Source organism: Anser cygnoides, chromosome 1, assembly GCF_040182565.1.
Source record: "Anser cygnoides isolate HZ-2024a breed goose chromosome 1, Taihu_goose_T2T_genome, whole genome shotgun sequence".
Lineage (NCBI taxonomy): Eukaryota > Metazoa > Chordata > Aves > Anseriformes > Anatidae > Anser > Anser cygnoides.
The window spans coordinates 24,280,863-24,297,190 of NC_089873.1; the positions used below are offsets into that span (position 1 = coordinate 24,280,863).

A 16,328-nucleotide genomic window follows, 5' to 3' on the forward strand; every position below is an offset into this window, starting at 1 on the left:
AGAGATAACTAGTAACTGTTTACTTGATGTTCTAGATTTTGACAGGTCAAAGTACTGTTATGCTATAGGTCTGTATCAATGGATCAATGAAATAGGTTTAATCAAATACATTTTTTCTGCTTGCTATGCTTGTGATTTTTCTAAACTTGACACTGAAAAGAACATATTTGCAGTGATTCTGAATTCCAGTGGTTGCTTTTTAAATTGATGACCTTTAGCATTAAGTTACAAACAGCCGTTACCTGCATCCCAGATTTTTGGTACAGTATCTTTCAGCAAAGCTGATGTATTGACAGAGCTGGGGCTGGTAGTAGTGGTGGTGTTGCTGTCTGTGGTGAGGCTGAGATCTTTTACCAGTCTGAAAATCTACAGGAAAACTGACCTCTTTTCGCAGGAAGGAAAGGGAAATGGAAATTTCAGAAGAAGGAATTGAAATGTACTGATATTTGGCTGCGATGTGAATGCTGAGTGACTTCTGCTATGCCTCAGCCAAAGCCCAGCAAGCAGCATTATTTGTCATCATGCTGGGACCAGCACCGCTGCACTCAGCACACAGCAGCCTTCTAGCATCATTTTTAACAGGATGCTTTGCAAGAAAGCATTGTAAAGATCCCTGTTAAAGCAAATTGAGAAAATGCAAATATACAGTCAGTTTGGTATGCTGTCAAAAGCTTTACTGGTGGCAGGTTATGGGTAGATGCAGTTCATGCTACCAAAGGAAAATCTAGTTCAGCTAGCAGGTATTTGTCTTTGGGGTGCTATAGTAGCACCTGTCACACGGTTGTGTCACATCAGTTATCTGGTCCTTTCTGCACTTATATGGAACTTTCTGAGTTTTGCTTTGTTTTGCTATTAATGGAAATGGAGATTTTATGTAGTTTTCTGATTTCAACACCTGGTTTAACTGTATTATGACCAAATTTGGAAAAATGACCATTTGCCATCTAAGCATGATATACAGAGACCACATCACAGGTCATGGTACTGGTTTGGAGGAAAGGACTAGACTAAGATACAACCTAAAAAAAGAAAGAGAGTGTAACCTTCTTCCTCTGTACTCCCTCCACTCCCTAAAAGTACAGAATGATCTCTTCGTTCCTCTAGCTGTTACAAGAGCAACAGCTCCACAGAGATGCGGTCATAGACCCATATTGTTAGAAATGAAAAGGAGCAATGAGCACAATCAGGACACTTCTCTTATTCTTATTGATGTGCACAGCTAAACATAACCATTGAAAAGTCAAGAAGTACGAGACTTAAAAAAAAGACATAACCATCTGCTGAACTTATATCCAAAAATTCCACTTTGGAACTAGTACAAAGTGTAGCCTGTTTCTATGGTTCATAACCATTCGTAATTTCAGCCAATGAAAATTGTGTTTTCCCAGTATTTTTTTTAATATGTGTTTGCAAGCTTTCAATTTATATTTGTTTGTAATTTCAAATATATGAAATGGCCCCATATCTTTTTTCTTGTCTCTAGCCATTCTGTTTTGGAACAGCCAACAAAAAAAAAAAAAAAAAAAATGAGTGACAGCGAAACAAATGAATAATTTTGGATCTAAGGTCTGTTTGCTTTGAAAAAGATCAGCATGTTGGTGCATCAAAATATTGCCAGATCAGCTGTGTTTCTCCTTTCCAAGAGAGATGATTCTGAATGAGGAGGGTTGCAAACCAGATGAAAGGGAAGAATTTTGTCCAGGCTACTTCTACTGCAGGTTCAGTTAGTAACCATGGTGTTCAGTTGTGAGCTAAGCCAATGTAAATTGCACTTTTTTTTTTCCTTGTACCTTGTTTAATCGGGTCTTGTGATCACTGCATACCTGAGATCTAAAATGTCGTTAATAAATCCAGACAAACAAGACAGTGACTCTCAGTGTGTATGGTTCAGATTAGGTAAAGGTGAAGGGGTCACTAAGCAACAGAATAAAATATGCTTTAATGATTGAGAGCACTTCCACTATGGGTTGTTCCTAAATAATTGATTTACAAGAATTCAAAGTAAATACAATCAATTTCTCAATGTAGTGTCTTGTCATTTTTAGCTTAGCATGGAATATATGGTATGGGGAAAAAGATTTTAATTCAGTAAGCTCATGTTTGTGCAGCAAAGAAGCAAGAAGCCTTATTCTGAAATACGGAGGCAGGGATGTGGTGGGGGAGCTCTCAGCTTCAAACTGAAGGTCAGGGGCAGGCAGCGATTGCTGTCTTTGGTTCTGCAGTGGGTCCCAGGCTGGGGTATTTCAGATATCCTCCCTCCAGCCTCAGGGGTAAATTATCTTGAATCGCTGTGAGGTAATGCTTTCAGGTTTTTTAATGTGCTAAATTACACCAGCCACAGGTACCTGATAGAAATAGACCTTCAAGCTGAAGGGATGAGTAGACAGGCTGGTAAGTGCTTGGAGGACATTTCTCCAGAGAGGTGGTACCGCCAGGCTCCCGTCTGGTGTAGCTGTCCTGCCTGCCTGTAGCTGTGCAGGTGAGGACCTTGCTGGGCTGCACAATCCTTGACTTTCTCTGTTTTCAGTCACAAAAATGACTGAAACAAAGCCTGCTTTTAGAAAGGTGACTGGCAAGCTGTGTTGCCTCTCTTCTTCAGCATGAGTAAATTTGTTAAAACAGGTTTAGTCGGAGGAAACTAATGGATTTCTTAGTCCCTGACACCCCTTCTTTACAGGTAAACGCTCTTCTGGTTTATATGCCTTTTCAGAGACCAACGGGAATCTTTATGTGAGAGCCTCACAACAAAGTACTGGCAGCAGAGCAATAGAAATAAAGCTGCAGTCTCATGACGATATTCTAATAGCTTTCTTTTTATTTTAAGGTACTTTAAACTAATCCCCAAAGTCAGCCCAATCACAGTCTCTGATGTAGCATTGTTTTCAGCTATTAGCAGGTGGTTTTTAAAGCCCTCTTTAGATGATATGCAGGGCCCACATAGTGAAGTCAATTGTTAGACAGGATATAATTTAGACTTCAGCTCTTCCTCTCAGTTTGAAATAAAATGATTACATTTCAGGAGAGCCTAAGGGAAGATTAAAAGTTTTATATCAAAAGTTGAATATTTTCTTTTGTTGTACACTCTTCTTTTAAAGGAAGTGGTATTCATTTAAAATAATGCATGTTCTGATGTATTTGAAAAGGCACTACTGTGAATTAAAAAGGAATTCATAAAGTATGCATGTATGGGAGAGGAAGATTGCAATCTTTGTTTGAATGTTTAGTCAAAGGTTTTTACTCGACCCATTCTGCTTTGTTCAGAGTGAGATAGCTATCTGCAACGATGCACTGTAAATAACAGATGGCCCATAGCTCTTAGAGGGCAGCAGTTAATGTGACAAAATCTTTTGGGGCTCCTCTCCACAGACAGGTTATAAAGTGGTATTATAGCTTCTCTTCCAGACTGGAAGAAAAGTCCTTGCCTGTCTTTAAACCTGTTAAAATGGTTCCAGGCAATAGTTCCACATAATTACGGTTCTGGTAACTCCTGTTATGACTCTCATTTCTTGTATCCCAAAGTTATCCAAGGGCAGAGGGCACTTGTAGAATACCAAGTTTTAAAGCTGATGTGAGTGTTAAAAACAGATGGAACAGCACAGATACGAACAGAGTAGGAAGTAAAGAGTGAGACACGAACAACAGGATAAAGTTTTTGTCCAATAAGATCATGTAGGTTTTACCATTTACATCAGTGGGAATTTTTTCAGCAAAGCTGCCCTGGGAAAAGGGGCACGTGGCACTGCTGGCACTTTCCTTATACAGAAAGGCACTTTTTATAAAGAATGCCTTCTACCTATTAAAAGAATTCATAAAAGCAAATGTATTTGCAGTGAAGTCTCATATGAGTTCCCCATCTCAGCCAAGTGAGCATAGATCTTCCCAAAGCCATCAGAAGAGCCTAAATATAACTCTGCTATTTTTAAGTAGCCTTCTTTCATGCTTGTTAAAATCAACAGTGTGAAAACTGTTATCGTTACTAAGGAGTGTGGCCACTGAGCTGGCAAGTTGAAGTTTTCTTGTGATTTTATCGCAGGAAAGAGGTGAACTTATTTCAGTTTATTCTTCTGTAATCTATACATATATTTCTTTTATTTGTTAACAGCAATGCATACTACTATCTTAAGGCAGCATTAACACAGTTTTATATTAATTTACCTCATGTCAATGGTGCTTGTTTTCATCTGTGGACACCTGACCATGGGAAGCAAGGTTAATACCACCCAATTAACCTCCATACTGCTAATTAAAAAGACAGACAATTATACATATTGAGGTCAACTACAGATTTAAGAAGGATGGGGGCTTGTGGGACAGAATGGTAAAGGTCTGTGTTCAGCTGACATCATCTCTTCCAAAGGTGATGAATTGTTAATGTGCTGTTGTTCCAGATTTCTAGAAGAACTGAAACGATGTGGAATTTAAGACGACAGTTAATGGCCACTGAGGAAGAAGACAGTTTACCATATCCTCCTGTGAACGTGACCATTGGAAATAATACTTGCATCCTTTTCTATGCTGGTAATTTCAGCCTCAAAGCCAACAATTCAGTTTTTATAGATTTGACAAATGCAACATTTGTAATCCCGAATGTGGACATTTCTTCCTCTAAGTGCTCAGACATCAACACAACGTGAGTAGAACAAGAAATTTCACATTTCACATATATGTGGTTCTGACAGCTAATCAAATGAAACAATGAGAAGTTAATAATGCAGAAATTTTTCTTCTTCCAAAGCACCCAAAATAAAAAATATTGCATTTAATATTCTTGGATGAACATTGAGTCAAGATCACAAAGATTGTTCAGATGCAGCCTCTATTTTTACTATATTTTTTTCCTTGTACATTACTTAGTTCCTTGTTTGTTTATATTTGGTCCAAACAGGTTTCTCTGTGCCTGATCTTACAGTCACAGAGATCTCTGCTGGCATTAATGAGATGGTCGTTTCATTGTAAAATTCCCTTGAAGTGGAATATTGCCAGTTGGTAGGTGGTACTTCAGTTGGAAGTACATTAATGAAACATGATCTCTGTTTTCCTTTATTTTGAAACACCTGTTCTTGGGTAAAAAAAAAAAAAAAAAAGACTATAGAAATATTTTGTCATATTTTTCTGTGTACTTTTTGTACTGTGAACCTTTGCTACATGACTTCTGTAATTGCCTATTGATTCAGAATATTCCCCCTGATTGAAATGTCACAATGATCTAATTAAAGCTGACTACTCTAACATTAAAAATCTTTTTCTTACTCTCAGACTGTCATTAAAATACACAAAGCCTGTGAATGGGATCAACAGCCTAGAGATAAGGTAACTTATGATTTATTCTTAAATAAATCTTTGTGATGTATAAAGCCCATTTGTAAACTAGGACAAAAAAAAAAGAGGAGGAGTTAGGTGATAATGTTTTTAAAATCATTTTTTTGTTTCTTTGTGGAGGAGTTATCATAGAGTAGAACAATTATGGTCTTTATATAGAGAAGAATAATAGTCTTTATATAGAGAATACATTAGCATGCTCAGGTAAAGTTCTGAAAAAGTAGTGCAGGCAAACAACCATACTGTAAGATTGTGTCATATGAAGCATCTTGTTTTGCTAATAGGATCAGAACTTGTCTGATTTCCTATTTCCTATATTCCATCCTATTTCCTTGTCTCAGGGAAATTGAACTATAATTTGTAAATAATTCTAGTAGCTGAAGTCTACTTGCATTGCCAGGGTCATGTTTAGTGTTGATGAGGATTACAAGTGTACTCTGTTGGAGTTAGCACGTGGCTAATGAGGGTTGCATAAACTGATAATTTTTCTGCTCTGTGGATGGTGATAAGACCAGGCTTCTTCTACCATAAGAACAGGGAAGAGAAAATATGGAAAAGGAAAACCTGGTATGTAGACTCAAAGGGAAAACTTGTTGCTGTTGCTCTCACTATTGTACTTTAGAGATGAGGTTAAAAAATTAACTGCTGTTCCTGCTGCTGAGGAAAGAACTGAGCTTTTTGGACCAGTAACTGTATGGCAGTCCTCACAGCAGTAGCAGCTGCTTTCTTAAGCTCTGGCAAAGATAACATGGCCTGCTCTCCTGCTCTTTTCATTTCGGTACCTCACTTAATTGCTTAGTTACAGGGGAAGGATTTGGACCAGGTAGCTTGCATTGAACTGAATTTGCATATAACAAGGACCTGTCTTGAAGAGAGCCAGTTAAGTGTTTGGAGTTGTGTTTAGAGTGAACAGAGACACTTGTAGTTACGATCAAAGGCCATGATAGGTAGTAAAACAATGAATATGCCTTGCTATTTAATGCCTTACCACTATCCTGCCCCTCCAAAAAGCATCTAGAGCTTCATGTGTGTAGACACAAAAAATGCCTGAACTGATAATTTTTTATGTGTGAAAAGTGCTTAGCAATAAAAACTGGGGTAGAGGAAGAAAGGGGTGTCGGGTTTTTGGCTTTCAGGGTGGCCATTGCTCAGATATTTGATGATCACTGGTGATTGCTTTTGCTGATCAAGTGATTGCTTTTGCATCACCTTTTTTCCTCTTTCTTTCACTTATTAAACTGTCTTCAACTCAAACCACAAGTTTCCTTGCTTTTGCTCTTCCTATTCTCTCCCCTGTCCCCATGGGAGCAGGGAGTCAGCAAGTGGGTATGTGGGTGCTTGGCTGCTGGCCAGCATCAACCCACAATACCTCAGAAGACTTCGTAAAGAAAACTTTCTGCTAAAGAGATGCCTTGTCATTTGTGTTATTTGGGCTTCTCTCTTGCTTTAAGAGACAATCACGTCATTTTAGGTCTCTATTTGCTACCGTAATATGATATTGCATGGGGTATGTAACACATACTCAGCAGAACCAGAGCAATCCATTGATCTTTTCATGATTCAGGAGCGCATTATTTACTTTGCTTATCCCACCGTGTCTGTTCTCAAGAACTTCTAAAACCCACAGAGATACATTACAACCTCTGGTTGCTCCCCTTCTGGTTCACTTCAATTACATTTCTTGTTCAAGATGACTTTTTAGTAAGAGCACATTCTGGCTCTGTGAAAAGGACACAAAGAGGGCAAAGAGGTGAGAAGGAACACAGGATAGAGCCATGACTGCATTTTTTTTCCCTGTAAAGGCCGTCTACTTAGGTGTAGGGGAACATTCCCTGAAGAAATAAAGTGATGCCAGACAGGAGCACGTTCAAATAGCTCAATTTGTTCCTCAGTAAAATAAACTCTAACCTCAGCAGCGTGAGCTAGATACACAACTTGCCCTTAAACACCACGAGTCTACCACGTTATGCCGAGCAGCTAGGCATATCCCATCTCCTACAAGCAACTGCAATAGCTGCCTCGTCTTATGCAAACAGCTGCCTTTCCCTTTCCCTCCCTCCAGCAAGAGCAGTGGTCAACCTCCTGCACTTGCCATAGAGGGGTGAGCTGCTGGGGAGCGGTACTCGAGGGTTTCTGGCTGTGCGAGTTTTAGAAAAGTGAACTAATGCTGCAGCAGGGGTAGGAGCAGTGGGCAGTAGCTTTTGCTGGAAGAAAAAAAGCATCTCAGCTTTCTCAGCAGCTGATGACCTCCAGCTGTTCATGCATCTGTTTGTCATCTTCTCTGGGGCACGGTGCCAACCTGGATAGAAGTGCACAGCGTTAGCTGGACAGGACTTCCTTACTCTTTTCCCCACTTAAGCTTCTAAGTACTTGACTTTTGTTGTGTAGCATATATAGAATGGAATAGATCCAAGAACTGTGTTGTAAAGTCTTTTACCTAACAGTTGTGCTTCTTTTACAGTCTTTGGGACAGTAGTAATTCCAGAAAACTTCCTTTTCAGAAAGATATCTCCTTGTAATGAATAGCCGCATGAAATGGTAACAGGTGGTGGCATTTAGAGTTCATATGGTTATCTGGCACAAAGGGAGGCTGGCACATGACCAAGAATAGTTTGTGCCACAATACTTACAAGTACGCAATGGCTGTGTGTAAATTTGCTTCCTGTATTGCCTCTGATAGTCAATATGACCACATCATTTCCTGTAAAAGGCAAGAACTTTCAGTTCTACAAATAAAGTCTTCGTTATCTCTCCTCCCCTTGTCATTCATTTGCTATGTCATGTTCATTCTGTTTACAATCTATTCACCTAAGAAAATATTTATTAACTTAAATGAAAAAAAAAGTATTGATTTTTGTTACTTGAATGTCTTTTTTGTAATGTAATGCATTACAGTTTTATCAGTTATCAGTTAAGGGTGTCCTTGTTGGAGACAATTTACTATCAGTTGGTTGGAAAAATGCTAAGGACAAAAGCCTGGATTGGTAAACTAACCTTGTGCGACTAGTTCCCTAATTAAAATCTTAATTCTCATAAATTTGCAAGTAACAAAGTTTAAGCTTTAGTCTTTCTGCAATGCGAAGAGACAGTGTTCTCGCAGATGTCACTTTAGACTGTACTTATATACATGGCCTTATAAAACTTGTTTGTTCATACAGTAAGTTTCCAGGGAATTTCCTTGTCTTCTTATCTTCTTAGCAAAGGTACAGAACACACCCAAAATCTGTGATTGGCACAAACATTTAAGTAAATTTCTGTTTATTTATAACTGTCCTTCTCTTTACGTTGAAAAAGTGCAGCTAGTGCCTATAGCTGAAAATTCTGTTCAGTTTGTGCTATATATCAGGAAAAGATTCCCTTCTTCTAGCGATTACTGTCTATGACAATATAGATTTTAATTTTGTAACATTATAATTTTAACAATAGAAAATCATTCCATAAATATGTATGAATGTATACTGGATGCAAATCAGAGGATATTTTCTTTTTTTCACTGATGTTTGCAGATGAATGTAGTGTGGAAAGAGATGTTTAAATTTAAGACATAAAGGAATGCCATAAGACAAAATGTCTTTTTCTCACCCGAATGACACTTTGAGTTCTAGGATTTCTTCTGAGGATTTTGAAACTCTTCAGGATTATGGAGTTATATGAATCAAAAGCCACAGATTATTTTTTTTTAAGGAAAAAAAAAGTTCAATTAATGTAGTGATTTTGGTCTTTATTTCTAAGGAACATTGTTTGTGTTTAGTTTACGCTCTATGTTGTGTGGATGATATGCTACTGAAAGTAACTGATTTAAACAAGCAATAGAAAATATTTTCTTCTCCATATGTATATCGTATGGAACATACAATATTCTGTATTGTGCCACATTTATAGATTAACTATTTTTCAAACCTATAATAACTGAATCCAAATATTACCCAAAATTTTTAGATCCACAAATAGCAATACCCATTGTGGATAGACATATTAGAATATTTCATTTTGTAGCAAGTGTCACTTATTCCTAAAAAGATTCTTCTTCTAAATGCTTTGAGGTTATCAATAAGCAGAAAAAATCTTCAGCAAACAGTAGATCAATGAGTACATAAACCAAATAGGGCTAAAGTATTAAGCAACATACAATAAAGATAAAAGTTTATTTCCTTAAGAGATAGCATGATTACCTAAAAGCAACTGGGTAAAAATGGTAAAGATGAAGACATAGTCCTGATATGTATAAACAACGATGTACTTCTGGATGTTCTCAGTTATTTCTAACTCAAAACATTTGGAAGATGTTCATACTGCAGTGGTAGTAACTTACATATAAATTCCATAATTATAAATTACTGTAAACTGACTGTTGTAAAATAAGAAAATATTCATTTGTGGCTGTTGTGGTTTAACCCGGCTGGCAGCTAAACACCACACAGCCGTTCGCTCACCCTCCCCCCTTCCCTCTCTGGGATGGGGGAGAGAAACGGGAAAGTGAAGCCGGTGAGTTGAGATAAAGACAGTTTATTAAGACAGGAAAATAATAATAACAATAATAATAATAGTGATAATGATAATAGTATTAATAATAATAATGTGTACGAAACAAGTGATGCACAATGCAATTGCTCACCACCCGCTGACCGATGCCCAGCCTATCCCCGAGCAGCCGGCCCCCCACCCCGGCCAGCCACCCCTATATATTGTTTAGCATGACGTCAGATGGTATGGAATACCCCTTTGGCCAGTTTGGGTCAGCTGTCCTGGGTCTGTCCCCTCCCAGCTCCTGCTGTACCCCCAGCCTGCTCGCTGGCAGGACAGAGCGAGAAGCCGAAAAGTCCTTGGCTTGGTGTAAGCACTGCTCTGCAACAATTAAAACATCAGCATGTTATCAGCGCTCTTCTCATCCTAATCCAAAACATAGCACCCTACCAGCTACTAGGAGGAAAGTTAACTCTGTCCTAACTGAAACCAGGACAGTGGCTAACCTGCTACAAATTAGGAAACTAGAGCTAACAACCCCTGCCCCTCATCTAGTGAAAGAAAAATCTGTCCTCCACTGTAAATTCAGACATTTGCAAAGGCAGATTGCTATTTAGGCATCTGAGCCAAGGAAGAATTGCAATGATAAATCAAAATGGTTATCAGGCCTGTACCTATCATAAAAGCAATCTTAAAAAAAAAAAAAATCCCATAAATTGTTTATTGAGAGCCACTGCAGGCCTGTTGACAGTCTCTCAAGTTCAGCTCCGCTGATTATAAACTGTGGTAACTGATGAAATACTGCATTGGTAGAGGCCCTTGAAGAATGAAATCACATTTGCTTGCTCCTTGCCTGCCACAGCTTGTGAGATGAAACTCCAAGAAGGAGTAGAAATGTTCACAAAGGCTCTTCACTTCTGAACAATCCTAATGACATGGGAGGCCAAGATACCAACTGTGATGTATGCAGCTACTGACTATGGACCTTTATTTGCAAGCAGTGCTTTATCGAATGAAGGTTAATTTTTTCTTTCTGTCATTTGGACTGTTTTTTTTTTTCTCTGTTGTCTTTCTAGGTTTATAATGACCAACAAGTTCTATGGAGGCTCAGCTAGAAATTGGTCCACTTTGGATTCAGTTGAGATTGTACAAGATGAAGAAAAAATTGCTAGGTTTAATGTTTCTGTCATCTCTGCTCCTGCAGAGTATTCATTTCATTGTCAGCTGGTGGGAACAAGCAGTCTCTATCCTGCAAGGCTGATTCCATCCAACAATGAAGCAAGAAACTGGGATGTTTTCATTTCCAGGTTCCAAGTGAGTACACATTGCCATTTCAGAGATAATTCCAAGAACTATTACTTGCTATTGTAGGTGCTGAACGACACACATTCATAATGCCCTTACTTTCAATTCAGCCTGAGGAAAAAAAGTAAAAGAAAAGCTGTTCCCCATAGGTGAGCTATTTAATAAAGGGGTAAAAGAGATGGCAGTTGCTGAACAATAAGAACATGGAAGCACAGCTGTGAAAAACAAAAAAATTCTGAAGTTGTCTGCAGAGAAGAAAAGCCAATAAAACCAAATGTGCTTAATCAGGCAAAGAATGACTAAATCTCCATGCCTGTTTAATGAATTGGGCTGCTATTGGAAACATGGGCCTCTTAAGTGAGTGGCTTTATGCTGCTTACTTTGTTTTTATTTGATTTCTTTGCACTTTATTTACCTAGGAAAGTACAGCTTAGTGTGGTTACAGCTTTCAATGACATAGACTGTCTGAACTCCTACAGACAGAAACAAAGCCCAGTACAATTAGATTTAATGGAAGGTTTGCCATGAGCTTCAATCAGAAGCAATATTAGGTCCTGCATGGCCCAGAAGGAAAGCAGTTTGCTTCTTTTTCTTCTTTTTTTTTTTTTTACTGTTTTTTTTTTTTAATGAGATATAGATTTTCTGTATATTTAGTGCAGTAGTGCAGTCTACATATGTGAGGTGTAGACAATTACATCTTTATTATTTTGGGCACAGATCTTCGCTTAGGACAAGCACATCAACATTTATATTTTGAAACAATATTACATTAAGGGATCTGTTTGATTAAAGAGAGCATGGAAATGATAGGAATAATTCCAAAGTGGACTCTTATTTGTTAGAGATGCACTAATCTCATGATAACTGGATACAAATGCTAATATAATCATATTTATGATTTTGGTAGCACACAATCTCAATGATCTGAATCCATATTTGATATTTCCGCTTAAACATTGGTCTTGGTCTATCTTTAGCAGCCATCTTTCCACTAGTGTCTTGATTAAAAGTAGAAGTAGTAGGCTGCCCACCTTCCTTACTGATTTGGACCATTAGCTCCTTCCACTGTTCAGACAACAGAACTTTCCTTTGGGGTAAGGCCTTTTTCTCTGATCAAGTCCTAAGTACGAAAAACAGCCTGCAAAGGCTTGTTCAGATCATTTCCATTGCATGAGACTCAGTAAAACCAGAAAGTCTCCATTTTGGGCCACTTTCTAAGTAAATTCTGTCTGAACTAGATCATACCTTTCCAACTGTCTTCCACTTATATGTAATAAAGTCTAAATGATCTCAGTATTGGTCTTTGACCAAGAATGAGGTTAGGTAATTCCCAAGCTATGTTGCAAGATGAAAAAAAAAAACGCACATGGGATGTGCTTAGTGATTGCAGCCAGCACAAGATCTGGTTGCTGACACTGGGAACATGATTTTCATGTCAGTGTTATGCAGTGAATCAGAGACCGGGATCCAGTGCCAATCTAGCTCGTACAATTGCAGTTTACGACCTTGGGTCATCAAAACAGTATTACTGTATTAGAAGGTCACAGCACCCACACAGTGAAGCCTTGCATAGCCTGCTCCAGGACCATGTTGAAATGAGCAGCCATTTGCTTTAGTTCTGGAGCTAGCTTGGTCACTACCATGTAAGAACCTCTGTAGGATGATATCTAGACAAAGCCATTACACAGTGTCACCACTCATAGGTGTAAATGGTACCAATGCATTATTTTTTTGTTACAGGAATGGTCATTCTACATGATCCTTTTGAGGATTTCAAAAGTTTTTGAGTTTTCTATGAAATTAAAGAGGAGGCTGCCATCAAGCACAGTTTTTCTTTAGTATGCATCATACTGATTTAGAAGCCACTTTGCTTTTAACAAAAACTACCAAAACTTTAAAGCTAATAATTTTAGGATCCTTTGTGGCTAAAGTATTCCTACCTTCAAAAATTAGATGTGCATTGTACTCTTAAGAGCAATGAAAACAACAGATTTGCTTGAAGGCTTTGTCAAAGGTCAAATGATGAGGAAACAATTCAAACAAAATCATTTTAAAAAGGAACAGTAAATATAGACCAGTACAACCAAGACAAATGATGCTGGTTCAAACCCTGTATCATGTATCCTGTATTTTGCATTCACAAAAATTAGAGAAGCACATTAAAGTATTTTTAACTTTTTCATAAGTAGTAGTCACATTTTTACCTCCCAGCTGGGATGTAACACCCCCACAGAAATGATTAAGCTTCAGAAAAACAATAAAAGAATCCTGCATATACTTCATCTCCTTCCTAAAAGTAGGCATTGCATTTTAAGAATGTACAGTTAAAGCTTTCACCCTCAGAGGTTCAATAAGCATAATCCTTCTTCAAAAACAAACAAACAAACAAAACAATCACCAGTAAGTTCAACATAATGCAATTCAGTATTTCTGTTTCTAAATCAGAAGTGATAAAGCTTTGCTAAAGCAAGCACAGCTATTAAGTGCTTCAGAGATTTCCCGTTAAGTGTGGTAACAAGAGTGCGTTGTTTTTCAGGATTTTAGTCCTTACTTATCTTACATTACATAAATCATCACCTGTTTTCTGTTTTTATTGTAAATACGTCTTTCAGACTATATTTCATGACAAAGCAGTGGCTTAACAAGAAAAGGCTTTGGTAATCACCTGTATTCTCGAAAACTGTGCAAACAGTTATCCAGCCCAACGGCTTACTTTCAGTAATCCTGCTTTAATCAGAACTCTGACTGCCTGTAGTGAAAGCATTCAAGATTTGCAAGCTAGCTACCATGATCTGACTTGGAAAGATTCTTCGAGAGGCCCGGAAAATCTTTTAGTGCTAAAATTATCTTCGCCTCCACAGTGCCTAAATGGGCCTTGCTTCTGCATATGATAATAGCTTTATTAATCAGCATTCTGTAAGGTATAGTCGTTGCTTTTACCACATATAATGTACACCTTAACTTTAGCTGCCTGAGCCACAAATGACCTCAAGCCCAGACATCTCACTGATGTAGCATTGTATGCAAGCCACAGACTAATTTCTTTAGTATGTGCAGCAGCACCTTCCCTAGGAAGTACAAACTCAGTTATTGCCACAAAGCTTTCACATTAGTTTATTTGAAAGCATAGAGTAATCACGGAACACAGAAAAGTAAAAATCCACAATCTTCTTTTCCTTCATTTTCTTCCACCTGTCAGTTTCCCTTACTTTCAAAGGAATCGGTGCTTATGTCATTATGTCCATGTGTGTAGAGGGAGGATTGTCTTCCCTTTCTTCATAGTTTCCTAATCCTTTGACTGGTTTTAGCAAAAATTTTAGAATGGTATCAGTCTCAAAGGCATTCAGTTTATTGATTATTTTTGCAAAATGGATGGCTAAGCAGAGAATGGATCCTCAAATCAGTTGATTTTTTCAGGAAAATTATACGGCATGAGCACAACCAGTAGCACACTTTGAGAAACCAGTCAGAGATGAAATACTGCAAGATTCCCTAAGCACAAGAAAAACTTAGGTTTCATATGTGAATACACAACACAGAATCCACACCTCAATGAAGTAAGCTGCCTCCCCTCTTTTGCATCTCTGATGTCTAAGAGGGTGGGGAAAAAAAAACTTTCCAACAGTTTTCTTCTTGAATTTTTACTAAAACTCAGCTTAAAAAGTCATCTATCATTAGATGCATTTTAAAGTAGGCTTCAGAAGTTCTGCTTGTCAAGGAGCTATTACCTAAAAACAACAGGGTATTTCAACACATCTCCTTTTATTTGGGGAGCTTTAGTTCACATGCCTTTGAGTACTTTGAGTGTCCCGATTCTAAAGTGGTCATCAAGCTATACTGATCACACTTCTTGTTTGGAAATCTACTTTTAAAAGTAACACACATTTCTGAAGTGGGAACACAACCTCCCTCTTGCCAAATATAAATCTTCCACATCTTAAATTTTCTGGGTAGAAGGGGGACCTGGAAAATTGTTAGCAAAGGATTTAGTTCTCACTCTTTTTAAATGGGCTGTGAGTGTGTTTTTTGTAATGCCCACATACATCCTGGAAGTTGGGTCTGTGCTCTATATTTAATTGCACTCATCTACCTTTCTTCATTCTCAGCTTCAAGGATTCAACGTGGAAAACAACCAGTTCTCTTACGCCAGTGACTGTACAGGTTTCTTCTCTCCTGGAATCTGGATGGGCTTGGTGACATCTACAATTTTACTGTGGATCCTGGCCTATGGAGTCCACATGATCATGCAGCTCACAGCAAACAGCAGATTTGATGATCCCAAAGGTCCAGCTCTGTCAGTTCCACAAACAGAATAGCCATGGATTGATTTAGTGCTGCTTCAGATTCTCCTGGGCTGATATTTATGATTTTTATAACCCTTCTACTTTACAGTATATGTATCCTAAAAAGATATCATCGCAGAATGGGATAATTAAACTACATATTAAAAGTACCCTTATGTTTGGCAATAGAAATAATTCTGCTTGTTATTACCATGATTTTTTAATAACTGTGTTAAGGTCTGACGTGAGGTTGTCAAGGTTATTACTCTCTCTGGCTATTAGAAAGACCAGTACAAACTGCCTTCAGATTATATATTTTTGGCAAAGAAAGATTATCGCAACAGAGAAAAATTGGAAGGATTTATAAATAACTTATTCAATAAGAAATTAAACTTATTATCATACTAAGTATGATTAAATGTGCAGTGCAGAGAATATCTTAACAGAGATAAGGTAATTTTCTTAGCATTCTTCTTTTTTTCTGGGTATATTTGGAGTAGTTTTGAAGTTTGTACAGAAAAGGAGAAAAAAAGCTATAAAGTCACTAGAAGCACTGTGCTAAGGTACTGTTTAAGTCTGAGCATGTTTATGGTCATCTCACTGATTCCAGAAGTCTGAAAACATTCAGTTTGATGAATTCTTTTGCAAATAATAAAGATACTACAGCCTCTCACTGGGAAATCTGACTGTGGAGTGAATTGCTAAATGTTATAAGAAACTAAGTGGTAAAATGATGAAAGAAAGGTAAAATATATTTTTATTCTTTTGTTTGTAATGTTTTGTTAAAATTGCACATGTTCTATTAATAGTTAAAGAACAAAAAGATAGCATTCTGAGGAGGTTATATTTGTCACGAGAAAAATTCTAACTTTTTTGATTTTAATCCATGTCATAGGACAATGATAAAGAGGAAGGAAGGTTAGAATCAATTATTTAACTAAACCAATAATAGTTTCT

At 37.7% G+C, this 16,328-nt stretch overlaps 1 protein-coding gene across 1 annotated transcript in view; it reads left to right on the forward strand.

Annotated features, from left to right (window-relative positions):
* LOC106044527 (V-type proton ATPase subunit S1) overlaps positions 1–16,052 on the forward strand; it is a 55,814-nt gene extending 39,762 nt beyond the window's left edge. Inside the window, exons 7-10 of the mRNA XM_013194581.3 lie at positions 4,389–4,630; positions 5,257–5,310; positions 10,860–11,097; positions 15,195–16,052. Coding sequence (XP_013050035.2) covers positions 4,389–4,630; positions 5,257–5,310; positions 10,860–11,097; positions 15,195–15,404 — 744 coding nt within the window. The 3' untranslated portion in view covers positions 15,405–16,052. The remainder of the gene's footprint in view (positions 1–4,388; positions 4,631–5,256; positions 5,311–10,859; positions 11,098–15,194) is intronic.
* Positions 16,053–16,328: the final 276 nt, after the last annotated feature.